Source organism: Danio rerio, chromosome 24 (genome assembly GCF_052040795.2).
Source record: "Danio rerio strain M-AB ecotype USA chromosome 24, GRCz13ab, whole genome shotgun sequence".
Taxonomy (NCBI): Eukaryota; Metazoa; Chordata; class Actinopteri; order Cypriniformes; family Danionidae; genus Danio; species Danio rerio.
The window spans coordinates 5,847,501-5,864,548 of NC_141044.1; the positions used below are offsets into that span (position 1 = coordinate 5,847,501).

At 36.4% G+C, this 17,048-nt stretch overlaps 1 protein-coding gene across 1 annotated transcript in view; it reads right to left on the bottom strand.

Annotated features, from left to right (window-relative positions):
* Window positions 1-11,609, bottom strand: part of LOC147837936 (uncharacterized) — a 16,522-nt gene extending 4,913 nt beyond the window's left edge. Inside the window, exons 1-4 of the mRNA XM_087308947.1 lie at window positions 11,558-11,609; window positions 10,691-10,866; window positions 4,612-4,721; window positions 1,309-1,411 (exon numbers count right to left, since the gene is read on the bottom strand). Of these exons, the coding sequence (XP_087165073.1) occupies window positions 1,348-1,411; window positions 4,612-4,721; window positions 10,691-10,866; window positions 11,558-11,609 (402 nt within the window). The 3' untranslated portion in view covers window positions 1,309-1,347. The remainder of the gene's footprint in view (window positions 1-1,308; window positions 1,412-4,611; window positions 4,722-10,690; window positions 10,867-11,557) is intronic.
* Between the last annotated feature and the right edge of the window lie 5,439 nt (window positions 11,610-17,048).

A 17,048-nucleotide genomic window follows, 5' to 3' on the forward strand; every position in this document is an offset into this window, starting at 1 on the left:
GTCTGCTTTTCTCTCCTCTTATTTTCTGATCCGAGCATTAGGTGTTCAGGCTGCTCAAGGCTTGAATTCAGAAAGCCAAAAGACTGACATTTATTAGATCATCAACTCTATGGCATTCAGTTTTATTTTCCCCATTTAAATTGAGATATATAACAAAGCATGCTATACACAACATTACAAGCTACTATTACACAACTGTACAATGTTAGGTGACACATTGCTAATTATGTGGCTAACATCTTATCTTTTTTTTTTACAAATGCTGAAGAATTTCAACATGTTTCTGTTTATGTAGTTTTTAAAGTAGACATGAAATTAAAACTAAACATATTGATTGTGTTAGCTCACATTGCTAGCTTTGTGGTGAACGGTCCATGCATGACATAAAAAAAAGTTTGCCCTTGTAATCTTTAATTGAAATCTGAAAATGCACTTCCTGTTTGCTTCAGTTAAATTCTCAGATTTTGTCTGTCTGTCAGGTATTAGGCGTGGCTAACATACTGAACCACGCCCCTCCAACTGTCAGATTTGACAGCGCTATGTTGACAACAAACAGAAATGGTGAGGACGAGGTGTACGTTAGGTAATAACTCTTCCAAAACCCTTTTCCCAATCTTTCTAAATCAATAGCCTACTTTACAGCAAATCAGCTCGCAGTAGAAAAAACAAGCCACGCCCATAGTTTTCTCATTTAACATTCAGTTTCTCTAGGAACTGCGTCACTTTCATAGACTGTAAAAGATATGGACGTAGTATCTGTGATGTCACCCATAGGTTTCTGAAGAACCCAAAAGAAGCTACCAGTAGGCGTGGCCAACCATCGCCACTATGTTCGCGCTTCATCGCACCAACCGGGGGATACCAAACAAGGGCAAAGGGGTGGAGCTGCAGACACTTGCTAGCATTTTGATAGACGGGCTTTTCTTTGGGAGAAACGCGTAATACTTCATTACCCGCGACTCGTTTGTGTTGTGACCACATGTGCTTGGTTGTACACTATATCAATAAAGTGTTTAGACTTTTAAAAACACTGTTGTAATACATCGAGCCACCAAACACTGTTGTTATGATGTTTTTCTACTGGAGGTAAACGCTAATTACTTCCAAATACTTCAAATGTAGTCTGTGTTAGTAAATGTAAGACTATTTATTTAATCCGGGCATAACACTGTATGACAATACTTCAGCTGATCAATCTGTCAGACTCTGGAGTGCATTACAGCTCTAAAGACAATTATAAATGATAAGTGATCTTAAATAAATTAATACATGTATAGATGTGGTATTTAAGGATAGAATTTTACTTACCTGGGAAATGGAGGCCACGTAAATGGTTTATGAGCACAATTAAGTGCCCACAGCTTGCCATATCATCTGATAATTGCAGGAAATAATTCCAAAAGGCAGCCGGCTGTGTAAAGCCACATAAAACAAAACAAAAATATGATGTTTACGCCGAGTTCAGCGGCTAATCAGCCGGAATCAGCTGAGATGAAGTGACAGCAATCACCGAGACCTAGCTGTCACTCAAGTTGCCCCGCCCTTAATTATGCAGACTTCATATAACATAATATAAACCAAATGGATGAGTTATAAAAAAAAATCACACCCCTCACAGTTATCATAAAGGGTAGTACAAGCTATATGAACCAAAATGTTCTTTGCACCAGGCTGTACAGACCTTTTTTCTGTCGTAAAGGCCATTTTACAATGGGCTCAATAGAAATCTGCTCTATTATGGAGCCAGAACTAGCGGAATTTCGATGAATTGCAGTTGTTACTTTCGTAATTGGTTCACGAGGGAGAGCGGAGGTTGCCGGTTGGTCACAATACAAAAAAGTCAAGATTTAAAACAATTAAGCCCAGTTATTTTTCAGTTCACAGTGGTGTTTTGGCATCCATGAGAAGATTAATATCAATAATTAATCTATTCATTAATTGTTGTCCCCTGAGAAAAAAAAAAGACCAGAGTATAGGTTTGATTAACATGAACTGTTCCTGTAGGGTTTATTGTGCTTGATGTTATTGGTCATTGGGATGGTTTGTGTTGGGCTCTGTGCCATATGGATCATAGTAATTGTGAAAAGTAATTTGTGCTCAATTGAATAACGTTAGCGTGCTAATATTATCCATTTGCAGCTCTGGCAGCTGTTGTCTCTTCAGACGGCTGATTGCACACAGGCCTGAAGGAAATGGGATGTTGCATGTCCAGATTAGCTTTCCTCCCTGCAGGACAATCCCTTACCCCTAATCAGAGGGCCCGCTCACGCCCGCCATGCCAGTTTCATTTAACCACACCGAATTATTTTCTCTGTGTAATCATTTCTAGCCAAGTGCAACGAGCTTTCAGCAAGGCTGGGTTCCAGATTTCACATACCCAAAGAAGCAATGCACTAAGGCGGATAAACTTTCATGATGTTTGACAGTGGAATCAAAGTAAATTGCTTGCAAGCATGTTAGTTAGCATATGGCCAGTATGTTTTAACACACATTGTTATTTACATTTTGCACATTTTAACAGTGTTTGCAATGATTAGCATCATATCATGCATCTAACCTGTTTGACAAATGGCTAGTATGATATGCACTAATAATATGCAAACCTTTAACTCTATGCTACTTTAGAGTGTTAGCATATGGCTAATATGGTTTAATATGTTTCTACACTTCAAACAAGAACTAATGTCGCTAGCATTTTATACCACAAAATGCTTAAAACATGAGTAAAAAAGATTAGCCATTATAGCACAAGGCTATTTTTTTCATTTCTAGAAGGTTTTAACAAGTTTTAGCAAACTGTTAGCATACATTTGTTTATAGTTTCCTTACTATAGTAAAACTGAAGTAACCATGGCTTTAGTAACCATGCTTTTACTATGGCTTTTGTAGTAAAACAACCCAATTGTTTGGTGTGTACTATGTTTTTTTTTTTTTTAACATGGTTTTGATACCATGTTTTTACCACAGTAATACTGTAGTAGTACTAAAGTAAAATTGTAGTAACCATGACTGTAGTTACCATAGTTTGTTGGTGCATATTGTGGTTTTTAAAACCATGGTTACTACAGTAATTCCTATAATACTACTGTTAGAGTATTACTGTATTATAGTACTTTTATAGTATTAATGCTGTAAAAACTTCAGTATCAAAACCATGGATTTTTAAAACAACAGTATGCACCAAAAAACTATATTTATTTCAAAAACCATAGTGTTACTGTTGTTTTACCACAAAAAAACCAAAGTAAAACTGTAGTTAATTTTGTGGTTACTGTAGTTTACCACAAAAAACATAGTAAAACTGTAGTTAATTTTGTGGTTACTGTAGTTTTACCACAGAAAACATAGTAAAACTGTTAATTTAGTGGTTACTGTTCTTTTACGACAAAAACCATAGTGAAACTGTAGTTCATTTTGTGGTTACTGTTGTTTTACTATAGTAAAACCATGATTAATTAGGGTTACCATGTTTAGCACACTGTTAGCATGATATAACATTGTTAACATTGCCATAACACTGTTAGCATGACATAACAACAATTTCCATGTTGCTAGTATGCTTCAACACTATTGTAGCATGAATTAGCCTGTTGCTAGCATGTCCTATAGGCTACTGATAAATAGCCAAACAGATTTCTATGTCATATAGGAAGCACTGTGGATCTATTAGAAACTCTACCGATATACAAAAACACTTGCATGCACAAATCAACAACACCATACATTGAACTCCTGTCTTTAAAAGACATACAGGTGAATAAATGCAGTAAAAAAAGAGTAGCTGTGACAACATATCATGCTTAGAAATAACAAAAGGGAATCACAGGAATCAATTTTATAATACTCCATAAAAAAAAAAAAAAAAACGGACTGACTTTTTAAGCTAAATGTTCCACAATACTATTCCTTCTTTACTTTTTCTCTCTCCATTTTTCATGATGCACAGTTAATATTTATTAGTGATGTCCAGTGATATCTCCCCTTTTATATGAAGCCCCCTTTTGAAACGAAGAGACTTCAGTGGGTTTTAATGAAGCCATCTGTTCTGAGGGCATGTGCTGTAGACCTGAAGCCTTCCCTTGACTGACTCTAATGAACACACAGAAGCTCTCCAGCGCAGAGCAACACATCTAATTGGATTCTAGCCTGTGTGTGTGTCTGACCAGAGCTTTTGGACTTCTGGTCTTCTGCTGCGTGTTATCGCTACCTTGAATAAGGAAACATGAAAAGTCAGTTTCAAAGAGGAGAACAGATCCTGTAGATGTTATTCTATAAATGTGTGGGTTTATTTCTAGGGTTATATATCCATATTTAAACGTGTTTTTACTGATGCTTTCAGAGTTCTTAAAAACCGTGAATTAACATGTTGTCTATACAGTAGAGTAAAAGATAACTAGGTTCTTGTTGTTGTTGTTTCTCACTTTTAGTAGTTAATTTCTCTAACTGGGTTTTTTTTTTCAACGTAGGCTCATTCTGGACATGTAGCCCTATATACATTTCTAGAGATCACGACTTATGTAGCCAGAGTAACTTATAGGTGCATTTCGTCTTTAAAACAAGCGCTACGGGGCGGTATGACGCCATTCCTTTTCACGCTTGCTGACAGCTAACCTCCATATGGATGACTTTTCCACAGTTTTTCCAGTGGCTCGTCGCATACTTCGGAGAGTTTGAGACACAGAGCGAAGTTGACCGTGGTTGGAGTCTGGTGAAGAATGGTTCTAGAAAAGAGGTAAGACAAAAACAAAAGCTCAAAAAAATAAAACAAACAAGTAAATAACAGAGTGAGAATGTGGTAAAATCTGAAACGTGGTAAAAATGCTGGCTGGTTTGAGCCCTGGCTGAGCCAGTTGGCATTTCTGTGGAGTTAGCATGTTCTCCCCTTGTTGGCATGGGATTCCTCCAGGTGCTCCGGTTTCCCCCAAAAGTCCAAAGATGTGCTATGGTGAATTGAATAAACTAAATTGTCCGTAGTTTATGAGTGTGAATGTAAGAGTGTGTGGATGTTTCCTAGTGATGGGTTGCAGCTGGAAGTAAAACATATGCTGCTGCGTAAAACATATGCAGGATAAGTTGGCGGTTCATTCCGCTGTGACAAAGCGTATTAATAAAGGAACTAAGCCAAAAAGAAAATGAATGAACTTTTCAGACTTCTGTTCTCACAAGTTTATTTCTCAGATTTTACATTTCATTCTAAAAGTTCTTGTTCTTGGTTTGTTTCCATAAAAAAATACTTTAATCTTAGAATTCAGACTCAAACTTACAAGCTTGTTTCTCAGAATCTTTACATAAAAACATAACAAACAAACAAAACAAACAAACAAACAAACAAACTGCCAGATAAAAGGTTGCAACTAATAGTTTACATCTCACAATTCTGGTATTTATTTTATGAATTTTTGCTGACAATTTAGACTTTTTTCTAAACCTTTTCTCACAATTGTTATTTTTGTTATTCAAAAAATAAAAATCCGAATTTTAAGCCCCCTTTTGATTTTTTTTTCTTTTTTAAATATTTACTAAATGATGTTTAATAGAGCAAAGAAATTTTCACAGTATGTCTGATAATATTTTTTTCTTCTGGAGAAAGTCTTATTTGTTTGTTTTCAGCAAGAATAAAAGCAGTTAAAAAAAATTTAAACACCATTTTAAGGTCAAAATTATTAGCCCCTTTAAGCTATTTTTTATTTTTCGATAGTCTACAGACCAAACCATCATTATACAATAAGTTGCCTAATTACCCTAACCTGCCTAGTCAACCTAATTAACCTAGTTAAGCCTTTAAATGTCACTTTAAGCTGAACAGAAGTGTCTTAAAAAATATCTAGTCAAATATTATTTACTGTCATCATGGCAAAGAGAAAATAAATCAGTGATTAGAAATGAGTTTTTAAAACGATTATGTTTAGAAATGTGTTGGAAAAATCCTCTCTCCGTTAAACAGAAATTGGGGGAAAAAATAAACAGTGGGCTAAGTTTGGGCTGAGGGGACTGAGTTTGGGCACCCCTGATCCTGACTTGAATCCAATTGAGATGCTCTGGCATGACAGTATAAAGGCGGCTCATGCTTAAAAACTGCATGATGTGTTTACTTGTGTTACCTTTTACTAATATTTTAATTTGTTAGATGATCTGAAACATTAAAGTGTGACAAACATGCAAAAAAAAAAATAAAAATTAAGTTAGAAGACCAAACAAACAAAAAAAATCCACACGATATTTGGGACAGGAGGTGAAACTTCCTGTAATAATAATAATAATAATAATAATAATAATAATAATAATAATAAATCAAGTTAACAAGTGATAAGGGGAATTGTTCCCTTTAGGGACTCTTAAAAATGTTCATCCGTCTGTGAAATAACAAGCTTACTCCACAACTCTGATTATATCTGACAAATGTCACCCAGAATAGACAACAGACACACAAGGTCACCTGTCAAACTGCACAAAAGGCCACACACTGCCATGCCTCTGATGAGATAAGAGAAGCGAGTGGATGTGGCAGGCCAAAAATGGACTACCTCGCTCCAGATCGCTGTCATTCACGCAGTCACATTTTCTTTTTCATCTTTCTTATGGGACTCAATCTGTTTGTATGAACCTGTCAGTCAAGACACAGATTCTGACATCCAAAATACATAGTGCCCCTGTCAATGTCCATCATTACATAACATATTGACTGATACAGTATAGTGTGCCAGTTATCATTTGAAAAATGATTATTATTATATTTATTTCTGAAGACAAAGAAGCATTTTCCTCACCGCCATAATGTGGGTGTTGTTTGTTATGCATATAACTGTAGGCAAGGCATTCTGGGTTTATATTAGCACGCTGATATTTGGTTGCTAGGTGACTGCTTACTAGCCAAAGGAGCCCATCATCAAGTGTTTATGATATTGCGGGGTGCTAAAAATATCCTGGTAAATGCACAACAACAAGCAGCTGTTGTTATACTGGAAATGCTTTGTTAAATTCATTCATTCATTTTCTTTTCGGCTTAGTCCCTTTATTAATCCGGGGTCGCCACAGCGGAACAAACCGCCAACCTATCCAGCATGCGTTTTATGCATGTGTTTTATTCCAGCTGCAACCCAACACTGGGAAACACCCATACACAGTCTTTCACACTCATATGGCCAATTTAGCCTACCCAATTCACCTATAGCACATGTCTTCGGGCTGTGGGGGAAACAGGAGCACCCGGAGGAAACCCACGTGAACATGGGGAGAACATGCAAACTCCACACAGAAACGGCAACTGAGCCAGCCGAGGCTCGAACCAGCGACCTTCTTGCTGCAAGGCGATTGTGCTACCCACTGCATGGTGCGGCTAAATATCAACTTTGAAATAAGAAGCCCTGGTTGTAAGTAAGTACACAATATAAGTTGACAAATTTGGAATTTTAGTCTATTAGCCATTTTGAGTTATCTGTACTTCCACATTTGAGTTAATTCAATGAAGAGACCACATTTGGTCAACTCAATTAATTGAGTTGTCGATTTCCCATTACTCAAACGAACTGTGGGAATCTCTTTCCTCAAAATATGAGTAGTTTCAACTTATTAGGATTTACAGCAATATCAGGCCTGTAACCATTGGGGGTTCGGCTGGTTTTAAAGACACAGCCCTTACTAACAAAAGTCCAGAATTTGTCCCATGCATGATTTAATTCGTCCTATTTTTCTGCTATACCATCGTAAATAGTGAAAATAATCCATCAAAAATGATTTGGTCTTTAAGACCAAGTAGAATCCTATGTTGCCTGTCACTTCGGTGTGACTTCAGATACAGTATTTCATTCACTCATTTTCTCTTCAGCTTAGTCCCTTTAGGGTCGCCACAGCGGAATGAACCTCTAACTCAGGGGTCACCAATCCTGGTCCTGGTGGGCCGGTGTCCCTGCAGGGTTTAGCTCCATCCTGCCTCAACACACCTGCCTAGATGTTTCAAGCATACCTAGTAAGACCTTGATTAGCTTGTTCAGGTGTGTTATTAGGGTTGGAGCTAAAATCTGTAGGACACCGGCCCTCCAGGAACAAGGTTGGTGACCACTGCTCTAACTTATCCAGCATGTTTTAAGCAGCGGATTATTATTAATTATTAAATTATTAATAATTAGTTAATAAAGCAAAACATTTGTTGATTTTTAAACAAGTTATAGCACAAAACAACTGAATTGACCGCATAAACATGCTAGAAAAAAAACCCAATGAGAAAATAGCACACATAGGCTAGGCTACTGCCAGATTAAAGGCCTGACGTTGATCTTCTTAATGTGTTATAGTCATTGCACAAATTACACATATAAATGTCATGTAATACTGGTGATCAATGCTTTATCAACTGTGATGATGGTCATCTGGATGCTTTGGGACTTCTTCTACATCATTCACTAGATGGCGCTGGTGATCTGCGAGTTTTTGCTTGAGTTTAAGTCATTGAAGCCTAATCACTGAAACGACAGCATGTGTATTTTTGCAAATCAAGATTTTCGTGTTATTTATGAGAATAGATATGCTGGAAATATCTTAGATTTAAATAACTGGTTATAACATTATATTATATTATATTATATTATATTATATTATATTATATTATATTATATTATATTATATTATATTATATTATATTATATTATATTATATTATATTATTTTTTTCAATTTTCACATATATTATATTACATTATATTATATTATATTATATTATATTGTATTATATTATATTATATTATATTATATTATATTATATTATATTATATCATATTATATTATGTTATGTTATGTTATGTTATATTATATTATATTATATTATATTATATTATATTATATTATATTATGTTATATTATATTATATTATATTATGTTATATTACATTATATTATATTATATTATATTATATTATATTATATTATATTATATTATATTATATTATATTATATTATTTAATATTTTATTATACTACATCGAATTATATTATATTATATTATATTATATTATATTATATTATATTATATTATATTATATCATATTATATTATGTTATGTTATGTTATGTTATATTATGTTATATTACATTATATTATATTATATTATATTATATTATATTATATTATATTATATTATATTATATTATATTATTTAATATTTTATTATACTACATCGAATTATATTATATTATATTATATTATATTATATTATATTATATTATATTATATTATATTATATTATATTATAGCAATTCCAGCCACAGGGCCCAAAAGTACCCTTTCCACTTTTATTTTATTTTTATTTATTTAGCTTTTTTATATGTAACTCAAACTTCTTTTCTACATTTTATCTTAATGCAGTCTCTACATTTTAAATGTTTAGTTTTTATTAAAAACAATTTTATACTAAAAATTTTTATTTTTATTTAAATTTGGCTGCTGGACTGCTACATGATTGGGGAATGTGGACAAATTTGAGCAGATGTAATAATAATATTTTTTATAATATTATTAATACATAACATTACATTATTATAATAATTTGACATTTTATTTTATATTAAATAACATTTATTAACTTTAAAACTATTTGTTTGACTCTCACCATTGAAAATATGATAGAAAGCAATGTTATATATAGTTTATAGGTATCAATTATAATTCTAGGTATTTATTGGGGGCCCCCAGATTTTCTAAGCACCTTGTGAGTGCAACAAAATGGCTAGTCATTACAGGTTTTGCTGAATTGGTATTAACACCAATGGCCCTGGGAGTAGGTAAGTAAGGCCCCGTTTACACTAACGCGTTTTCGTTTTAAAACGCATATGTTTTGCTATGGTTACGCCATCCATCCACTCTACGCCGGAGTTCTCGAGTGCCGAAAACGGAGCATTTTGGAAACGCTGGAGAGGCTGTTTTCATTCTAAAACCCTGCTGTTACGTTTCAGAGTGGATGGGGGAAAACGGAGACATCTGAAAACAGAGGCAGGGCTGCCGACATTCGCTACCTGATTGGGGCTTTTGTGTCATTGCGTATCCTTCCCTTATTCGTCAAGCCTATGACTATAACACATGACTTTAACGCTACCGGAAGACAGCAGACCAGCCTTCACTGTAAACAACGACACAGACACAGAAATGGGAGCGTTGTTTGTCTGTTTTAGGCGCCTTTGTGCAGTTATTCATTTGTTACGTTTAGTAACAACTCGACCTTGTCATCTGTCCACAAAAATACCTCTCTTGCTTTCTTTGCCATCGCGTTCATTGTTCAACCGGCGTTTGTTGACTAACAATAACCAAATGCCGAGCGAGACGCATGCTTTCTGTTTATACCAGAACGCACATGCCCAGAGTGCGCGAATGGTCACGTGATATACGTTTTTAGTGGTGTAGTGTGGACAGAGATATGTTCAGAAATGCTAGGTGAAACGCTAGTGTGGACGCGGATCGTTTTTGATCTAAAACATCATTTCAAAACTAAAATGCACTAGTGTAAATGAGGCCTAAGTCTTTCATCCTGCCACCCTGTGAAGGAAACTCATTTCTATCTGATTGCTTATCCTTTCGGTCATAAAATCCCATGACCACAGGTGAGAGTATGTAGTAAATCTTTTAGCTTAGCTCCTTGTTCACCACAACAGACGTTCCACCCTTCCCTCGTTTGTAAACAAACCCCCAAGCTACTTGAACTTCTCACCTGGGGTAAAGACTCTCCTCCAACCTGGAGATTGCAAGCCACCTTCTTCTGATGGAGGAACATGGCCTTGTGCTTGGAGTTGCATATGTTAATCCCTGCTGCGTCACACTTGATACCAAACCATCCTAGGGCACACTGAAGATCCAAGTCCGATGAAGTCAAAAGAACAGCATCATCTGCAAATAGCAGAGAGAAAATCCTGTAGTCCAGGGGTGTCTAAACTCAGTCCTGGAGGGCTCAGGTCCTGCATATTTTAGTTCCACCCCCAATTAAACAAACCTAAACCGGCTAATTAAGCTTTTTCTAGGAAAAAATTATTCAAAGATGATTCCTTGGAATTACTCAATTGTTTTACGTTAAGTGGTTGTAAACAGTTTATTTGTGTTGAATTTAAACAAACAAATTAAGTTGAACAATAATAAACTTAATTTGTTTGTTTAAATTCAACACAAATAAATTGTTTGCAACAGTTCTGCATGCAACACTTTTTTCAGGTGTGTTTAAGGAAGTTGAAGCTAAACTATGCAGGGCACCGGTCCTCCAGGACCAAGTTTGGACACCCCTGCTGTAGTCCATTGAAATAAGGAACAGAATGCCTTAGCAAATCAGTTTATAAAGGCAAACATCACCCGTTAATTAAAAAAAAAGTTAATTTCTGTACTGGTCTAGCTCGAACATGAAATGAGACATCATTGCCAAGTCAAGTCAAGGCTATTTATATGACCAGTGCGGATATGAGAAATAGGGTCACTTGTCTTAGTCACAAGTCGTAGCTCTTTAATTTTCGAAATCATCATTTGCTTGCAGTCTCTTATAGAAGCCTTCAGTCTCTTAACTGCTTTTCTTCTCTGGTAAGACTCCAATTACCCAGCCTGTCCCTCTGGACACGCAGCAGAAAGAGCTCCGGAGAGTGAGTCATTTGCAGTCTTTAGCCAGCACTTATTCATGAGCTCATGCTAAACTAGAGCTGATATGAGATGTTGCATCCAGTACAGCCGATACCTCTCAGGATAGCAGCCCTGCAGTATGGTGGCCACATATCTGAAATGCATACAGGGGACATTGTCTAGTTCAGTGGTCAAAGTAGCATTGAACTTCACTTATGTTCATCTGTGTTTCATTTTGAAAACGTACTCCCGTGGACGTTTCTGGAGACCACGAAATACGTCCCGGGAGGTACATATTTTTGCAGTTTTTGTTTTCACGAATTCATGGGAGGCTGCTGTGTGCGCTTTTTTGCATCTAAAATGTCTCTCGTGAATGCCTTCGCGCCCTTGCTGTTCTCGTTTGAACCCACCAGAGGCCGCTGTCGACCAACTGAATGACTGAATGGGCGACCCACCTTCCTCCTTCCCTAAACCTAACCAATTTTACAGATTGACCCTAAAACCAACCGACGGTTTACAAAAGTTGCCAGAAAAAGAAAAGCCCTTGTCTGATTTTTACTATGTTTTTGGATTTTACCACATTCTCACCCTGTTATTCACTTGTGATGATGATTTCTGGAACCAGTCTTCCCAGGTCTCGAACTCGGTTGTTGTCGTTGTCGTGGTCGACTCCTCTCTGCGTCTCAAGTCAGTCAACGCAAACGACAAGCTAACTGGACAAACTGGTTGTAGCGGAAAAACCCTCCACACGGAGATAAGCAGTCAGCCACCAAAAGGAACAGCGTCATACTGTCCCATAGCGTTAGCTTAAAAAAATGAAATACAGCCATACGTAATTTCAGCTACATAACCTCCAGAAACGTCCGCGGGACTACGTTTTCAGAATGAGCCTGTGTTGAAGGAAAGGAGGACAATACATTTTTAATATTTAATTTTAATTAAATCAGCTCCAGCTGGGGACAACTCAACTAAAATTGGGACTGTCCCTGGAAAATAGGGACATCTGTTCACTCTACCCTGCAGTGGAACTAGCACTAATGACTTAAAACCGAATTAGGAAGATAGATAAATTACTCTATTTTGACTGCAGATCAAGTCTGAAACTCAGGCTGACACGCCTTTCAATTTGTAGACTTTAACCCTCTGTGATTTTGTAAAATGAGTAGTGTATTATGCCTCATTTCTACTAAGTGGTACAATCAGGTATGGTACCGGTCACCTATTTCAGACTTGTGTCTCCACTGCCAAATGGTACCAATGGTACCAATGTCATTAAGACAAGTGTGTTCATGACTATACATAAAAAGTAGATTAATATAATAAGAAAAGGTCAATTTGCAACATCAAGCTTCACAACGAGCCATTTTTAACGTATAATAATCAATGGAAGTGAATGAGAGCGGAAATGTAGAGCCAAAAAGATTCCAATGGCTGCGCCCACTCATACATAAACAATAAGATCAATACAGAGCATTGCTGCATCCCCAATACCTATTAATAATTTCCAGTTATTTGATCGATTGTGAACATTTTTATAAACTCTGCACTTTTATATTATTACTGTAGTTTAAGTTTAAGTGTACTTGTTTTTCAAAGCCTTGCTGTGTGAGTCCTGCTTTTTTCTTGTTCTGCTCCTTTAGCTGAAGGTGTCTCCACATCAGAACAGCAGTATTCACACCGTCTGGGAGAGCAGCACAGTGTCACAATAAGAGCAGTGCACCATGACCGCGGCCTTTCTGCACACACTGATAAGGGCTTTGTGTTTCACCGCTGTGGCTCAACGTGAATGGAAATCCTCTTCTACTGTGTGAAAAGAAGATACTTTACTGGTACCCTCGTCTTTTCCTTTTAGTCATTACAGGAGGATTCTAAAGCTTTTATACAATGGACCGGCCTATTTCATTGCATTTCAGAATGTGCTGTAAAAGCATGAAATACTTGGTGCCTTGAGAAATATTAAGGTGTTTTTTTTTTACATAAAATGTTGGCTATTGATTGAATGCAGTGCGAAATCTGCAAGAAATAATATTATTGATAACTAAATTTTACAGAGAGAAGATTTTTTTCATCACATTTCTAAACATAATAATAACTTTAATTATGATTTATTTTATCTTTGCCATTATGACTGTAACCAAACATTCCTGACAACGGAGTTGAGGATCCAAATGCAGCGTCTTTATTTACAAGAGTAGACAGAAAGGCAATGGTCACAAGCAGGATCTAATTCCAAACGAGTACTCAGGTCACAGGCGAAGAGATCGGTACAGGCTGCTAATGGCATAATACACAAGGTGAGGGTCAGGAAACACATTGAAACGCTTTGTAAAGTTACAACAACAAGACTTAGCATGTCCGTGCGTGTGTGTGTGTGAGAGAGAGGTAAATATAAAGTCCATGTAATCAGTCTGTGATGAATTACCATCTGTGTGCGTGTTTAATCAGGGGGAATGAGAAACTGGTGTGTGTGTGAGGTGCATGATGGTATTTGTAGTCCAGTTCAGTGACAGATGTGTTCTCCATGGTAATTAGGCAAATCATTGTACAGCAGTGGTCTGTCCTGTAGACCAGGGGTTCCTAAACTTTTCCCGCAATCCCTAAAATAACAATTTCAGTGACTCGCAACCCCCACTATCATTGAAGGTTGTTATAAACACACAAATATTGCACACAACGATGCACACACACACACACACACACACACTAGTCAGAATTATATAAATATGAGCATATTGATAACACAAAAAAGTGCAACAGTCTAACAACCATATAATTTTTAAGTCGTTAATGCTCGTACACACCAGGACACCTATATATATATATATATATATATATATATATATATATATATATATATATATATATTGCTGAAGGGGGCTAATAATATTGACCTTAAATAGTTTTACAAAAAATTAAACTGCCTTTATTCTAGCCAAAATAAAACAAATAAGACTTTCTTCAGAAAAAAAACTATTACAGGAAACACTGTGTAGGAATTTGCACTATGTTAACCATTCTTTAGGCCAGGGGTGGCCAACCCGGTTCCTGCAGATTTCAGTTGCAACCCATATCAAACACACCTGCCTGTAATTATCATGTGGTGTTAAGGTCCTAATTAATTGGTTCAGGTGTTTTTAAAATGGGTGGCAACTGAAATCTGCAGGAAGGTGGCTCTCCAGGAACATGGTTGGCCACCCCTGTTTTAGGCAATATTTGACAATGAAAAAAATATATATCACAGGAGGGCTAATAATTTTAACTTCAACTGTACATATTTATTCCTGTAAAGCAAATCTTGATTTTTAGCGTCAGTATTTCAGACTTTAGCCTTCAGAAATCATTTTAGTTTACTGATTTGCTACTGAAGGGTTACTGAAAACAGCTGAAATGATTTCATTTCAATAATTAACACTTTAGTTTAGCAGTGAAGGCATTTATAATGCTACACAAGTTTAATTAGCTCATTGTTTTAAAGAATATCAACCCAAATGAGATCTGACAAAAAGAATGAAGGTAACAGGGGAACTTAAATTCATGTTGATAAAGACTAAATAAATGATAATGAACAAATGCTGGTGGGAAACAGAACAAAGGAAAGCTAGATCACATACCAGAAATGACACAAATGACAGTATTAATAATAACTCAGCAATGATGCTGAACATTCAGCTTTGTCTCACAGGAATGAATCACAGTTTCTAATATATTACAATATAAACTGTTAAGTTTTAATCACGGTAATTTGGCAATATGTTTTTAATGTATACTAAAAATGCAGTCTTGGTGAACACAAGAGACTTCTTTGAAAGTATTTATTCCCTATCACTATTTCTTCCCTGCAGGTAAATCTTCTTTTAAGAAATTCCAAGGGGGGAAATTACTAAAGGTACTAAATAAGATTTGTTTCTGTATTTAAGTTATTATTTTGGCAAGAAGCCATTTCTCAACCCCAGTTCTTCAGTATTACATCCTTTTATTTTTATCAAGAGAACTGCTACTCATTTTCTTTCAGCATCACTGTCATTTTCCATTATGATATAGGAAATCACCACTGGGGATGAAAGGTAATTGTAATTCTATGGGCCGCTGACTAGAAAACATCCTTCACCAGCTGATTATTTGGATATTTGTGGCAAGGACGCGATTCATCTTATGTAATAGTACAGTCTGAATGCATAAACGGCGCACAGTGAGGTTATAAAGCATAATTATGGTTCTATCAGAGGCGTTCAGATGTAATATTTCTGAAATAATGATCTTCTCTCACCTCTGTGCCGTTACTGTGGAAACTGATAAGTTCCTGGCGGCTCTAGGATGGCGCTGCCCTGGTAACACTGCCATCATGCCCTGCTGCTAGAGAAAACAGGCAAGATCTAAGGTGTGTGTGTGTGGGGGGGTGTTTAGCTTTAACTAGAGCCTGAAGTGCTGTCATCTATCTAGAAAATGTTAATGAGAAATATATATAGAGCAAAAGCCAGTCCAGTTTTATTTCCACAGCCGCCACAAAAAACAAATATATGAGTGTCTGTGTGGTCATGTGATGTACATATTCAGCAGTATAGTCTGTATGGAGATCTAGATGAAATGTGTTTTCACTCTAAATGTTGTTATAAATTAAAAAGCAGCAGTGTAATCGAGGCATGAGGCACGGGCTAGCACAAACTGCACAACTGATCATTGTAAAAAAGGTTGACTGGGCTGATGAGTCTTGATTTCTGCTGTGACATTTTGATGGCGGGATCAAATAACTCCACAGTCACCAGATCTCGATCCAATAAAGGGATGTGCTGAAATTGGAGATCCACACCACCATGCATGTGCAGCTGACAAATCTGCAGCAAATGTGTGTGATGCTGATTGAGGACTATAATCTCAAAGGAATGATGCCATGAAGAATTAGGACAGTTCTGAGTTCAGTACTCTTAAAGTGTTAAACATAAAATGCAGAACAGTGTAATGCCTCAGTTTCTCTCTTTTTAATCTACACAAAGCTTTCAGAAACAATTCAGTATTGACAATTGACCATGTTTGGAAATGTACCACTAGCAGATGTCTGGCCATCCCAGGCTCATTATTGAAATGTACCCCTGTATACATTTATGAACAGCATTAGATATGCGAAATTCCGTTGTTCGACGCTGCGAAAAGGGGCGGGATTAAACAAGATGATTAGACATTTTAAAGAGTGAGTGATTGGTCCATATTTTACATTTCTGTCCAGAGAGGTCATGATTTGATCCTCGATTGGTCTCACGCAGTCAAGTGATGCGATTTTGAAGGTCAGAGTTCACCAAGCTTGAACTTTCAAACACAGCAACTTGCGAAACTTGTTCCACGAGCTTGCGTTTCTGATCTGCTGCATTCACAGGCATATAAATGGAAGTCTATAGGGTAAAAAGCCAGGGTCACATTGCACTAAGACAGGGGTGTCCACACTCGGTCCTGGAGGGCCGGTGTCCTGAAGAGTTCAG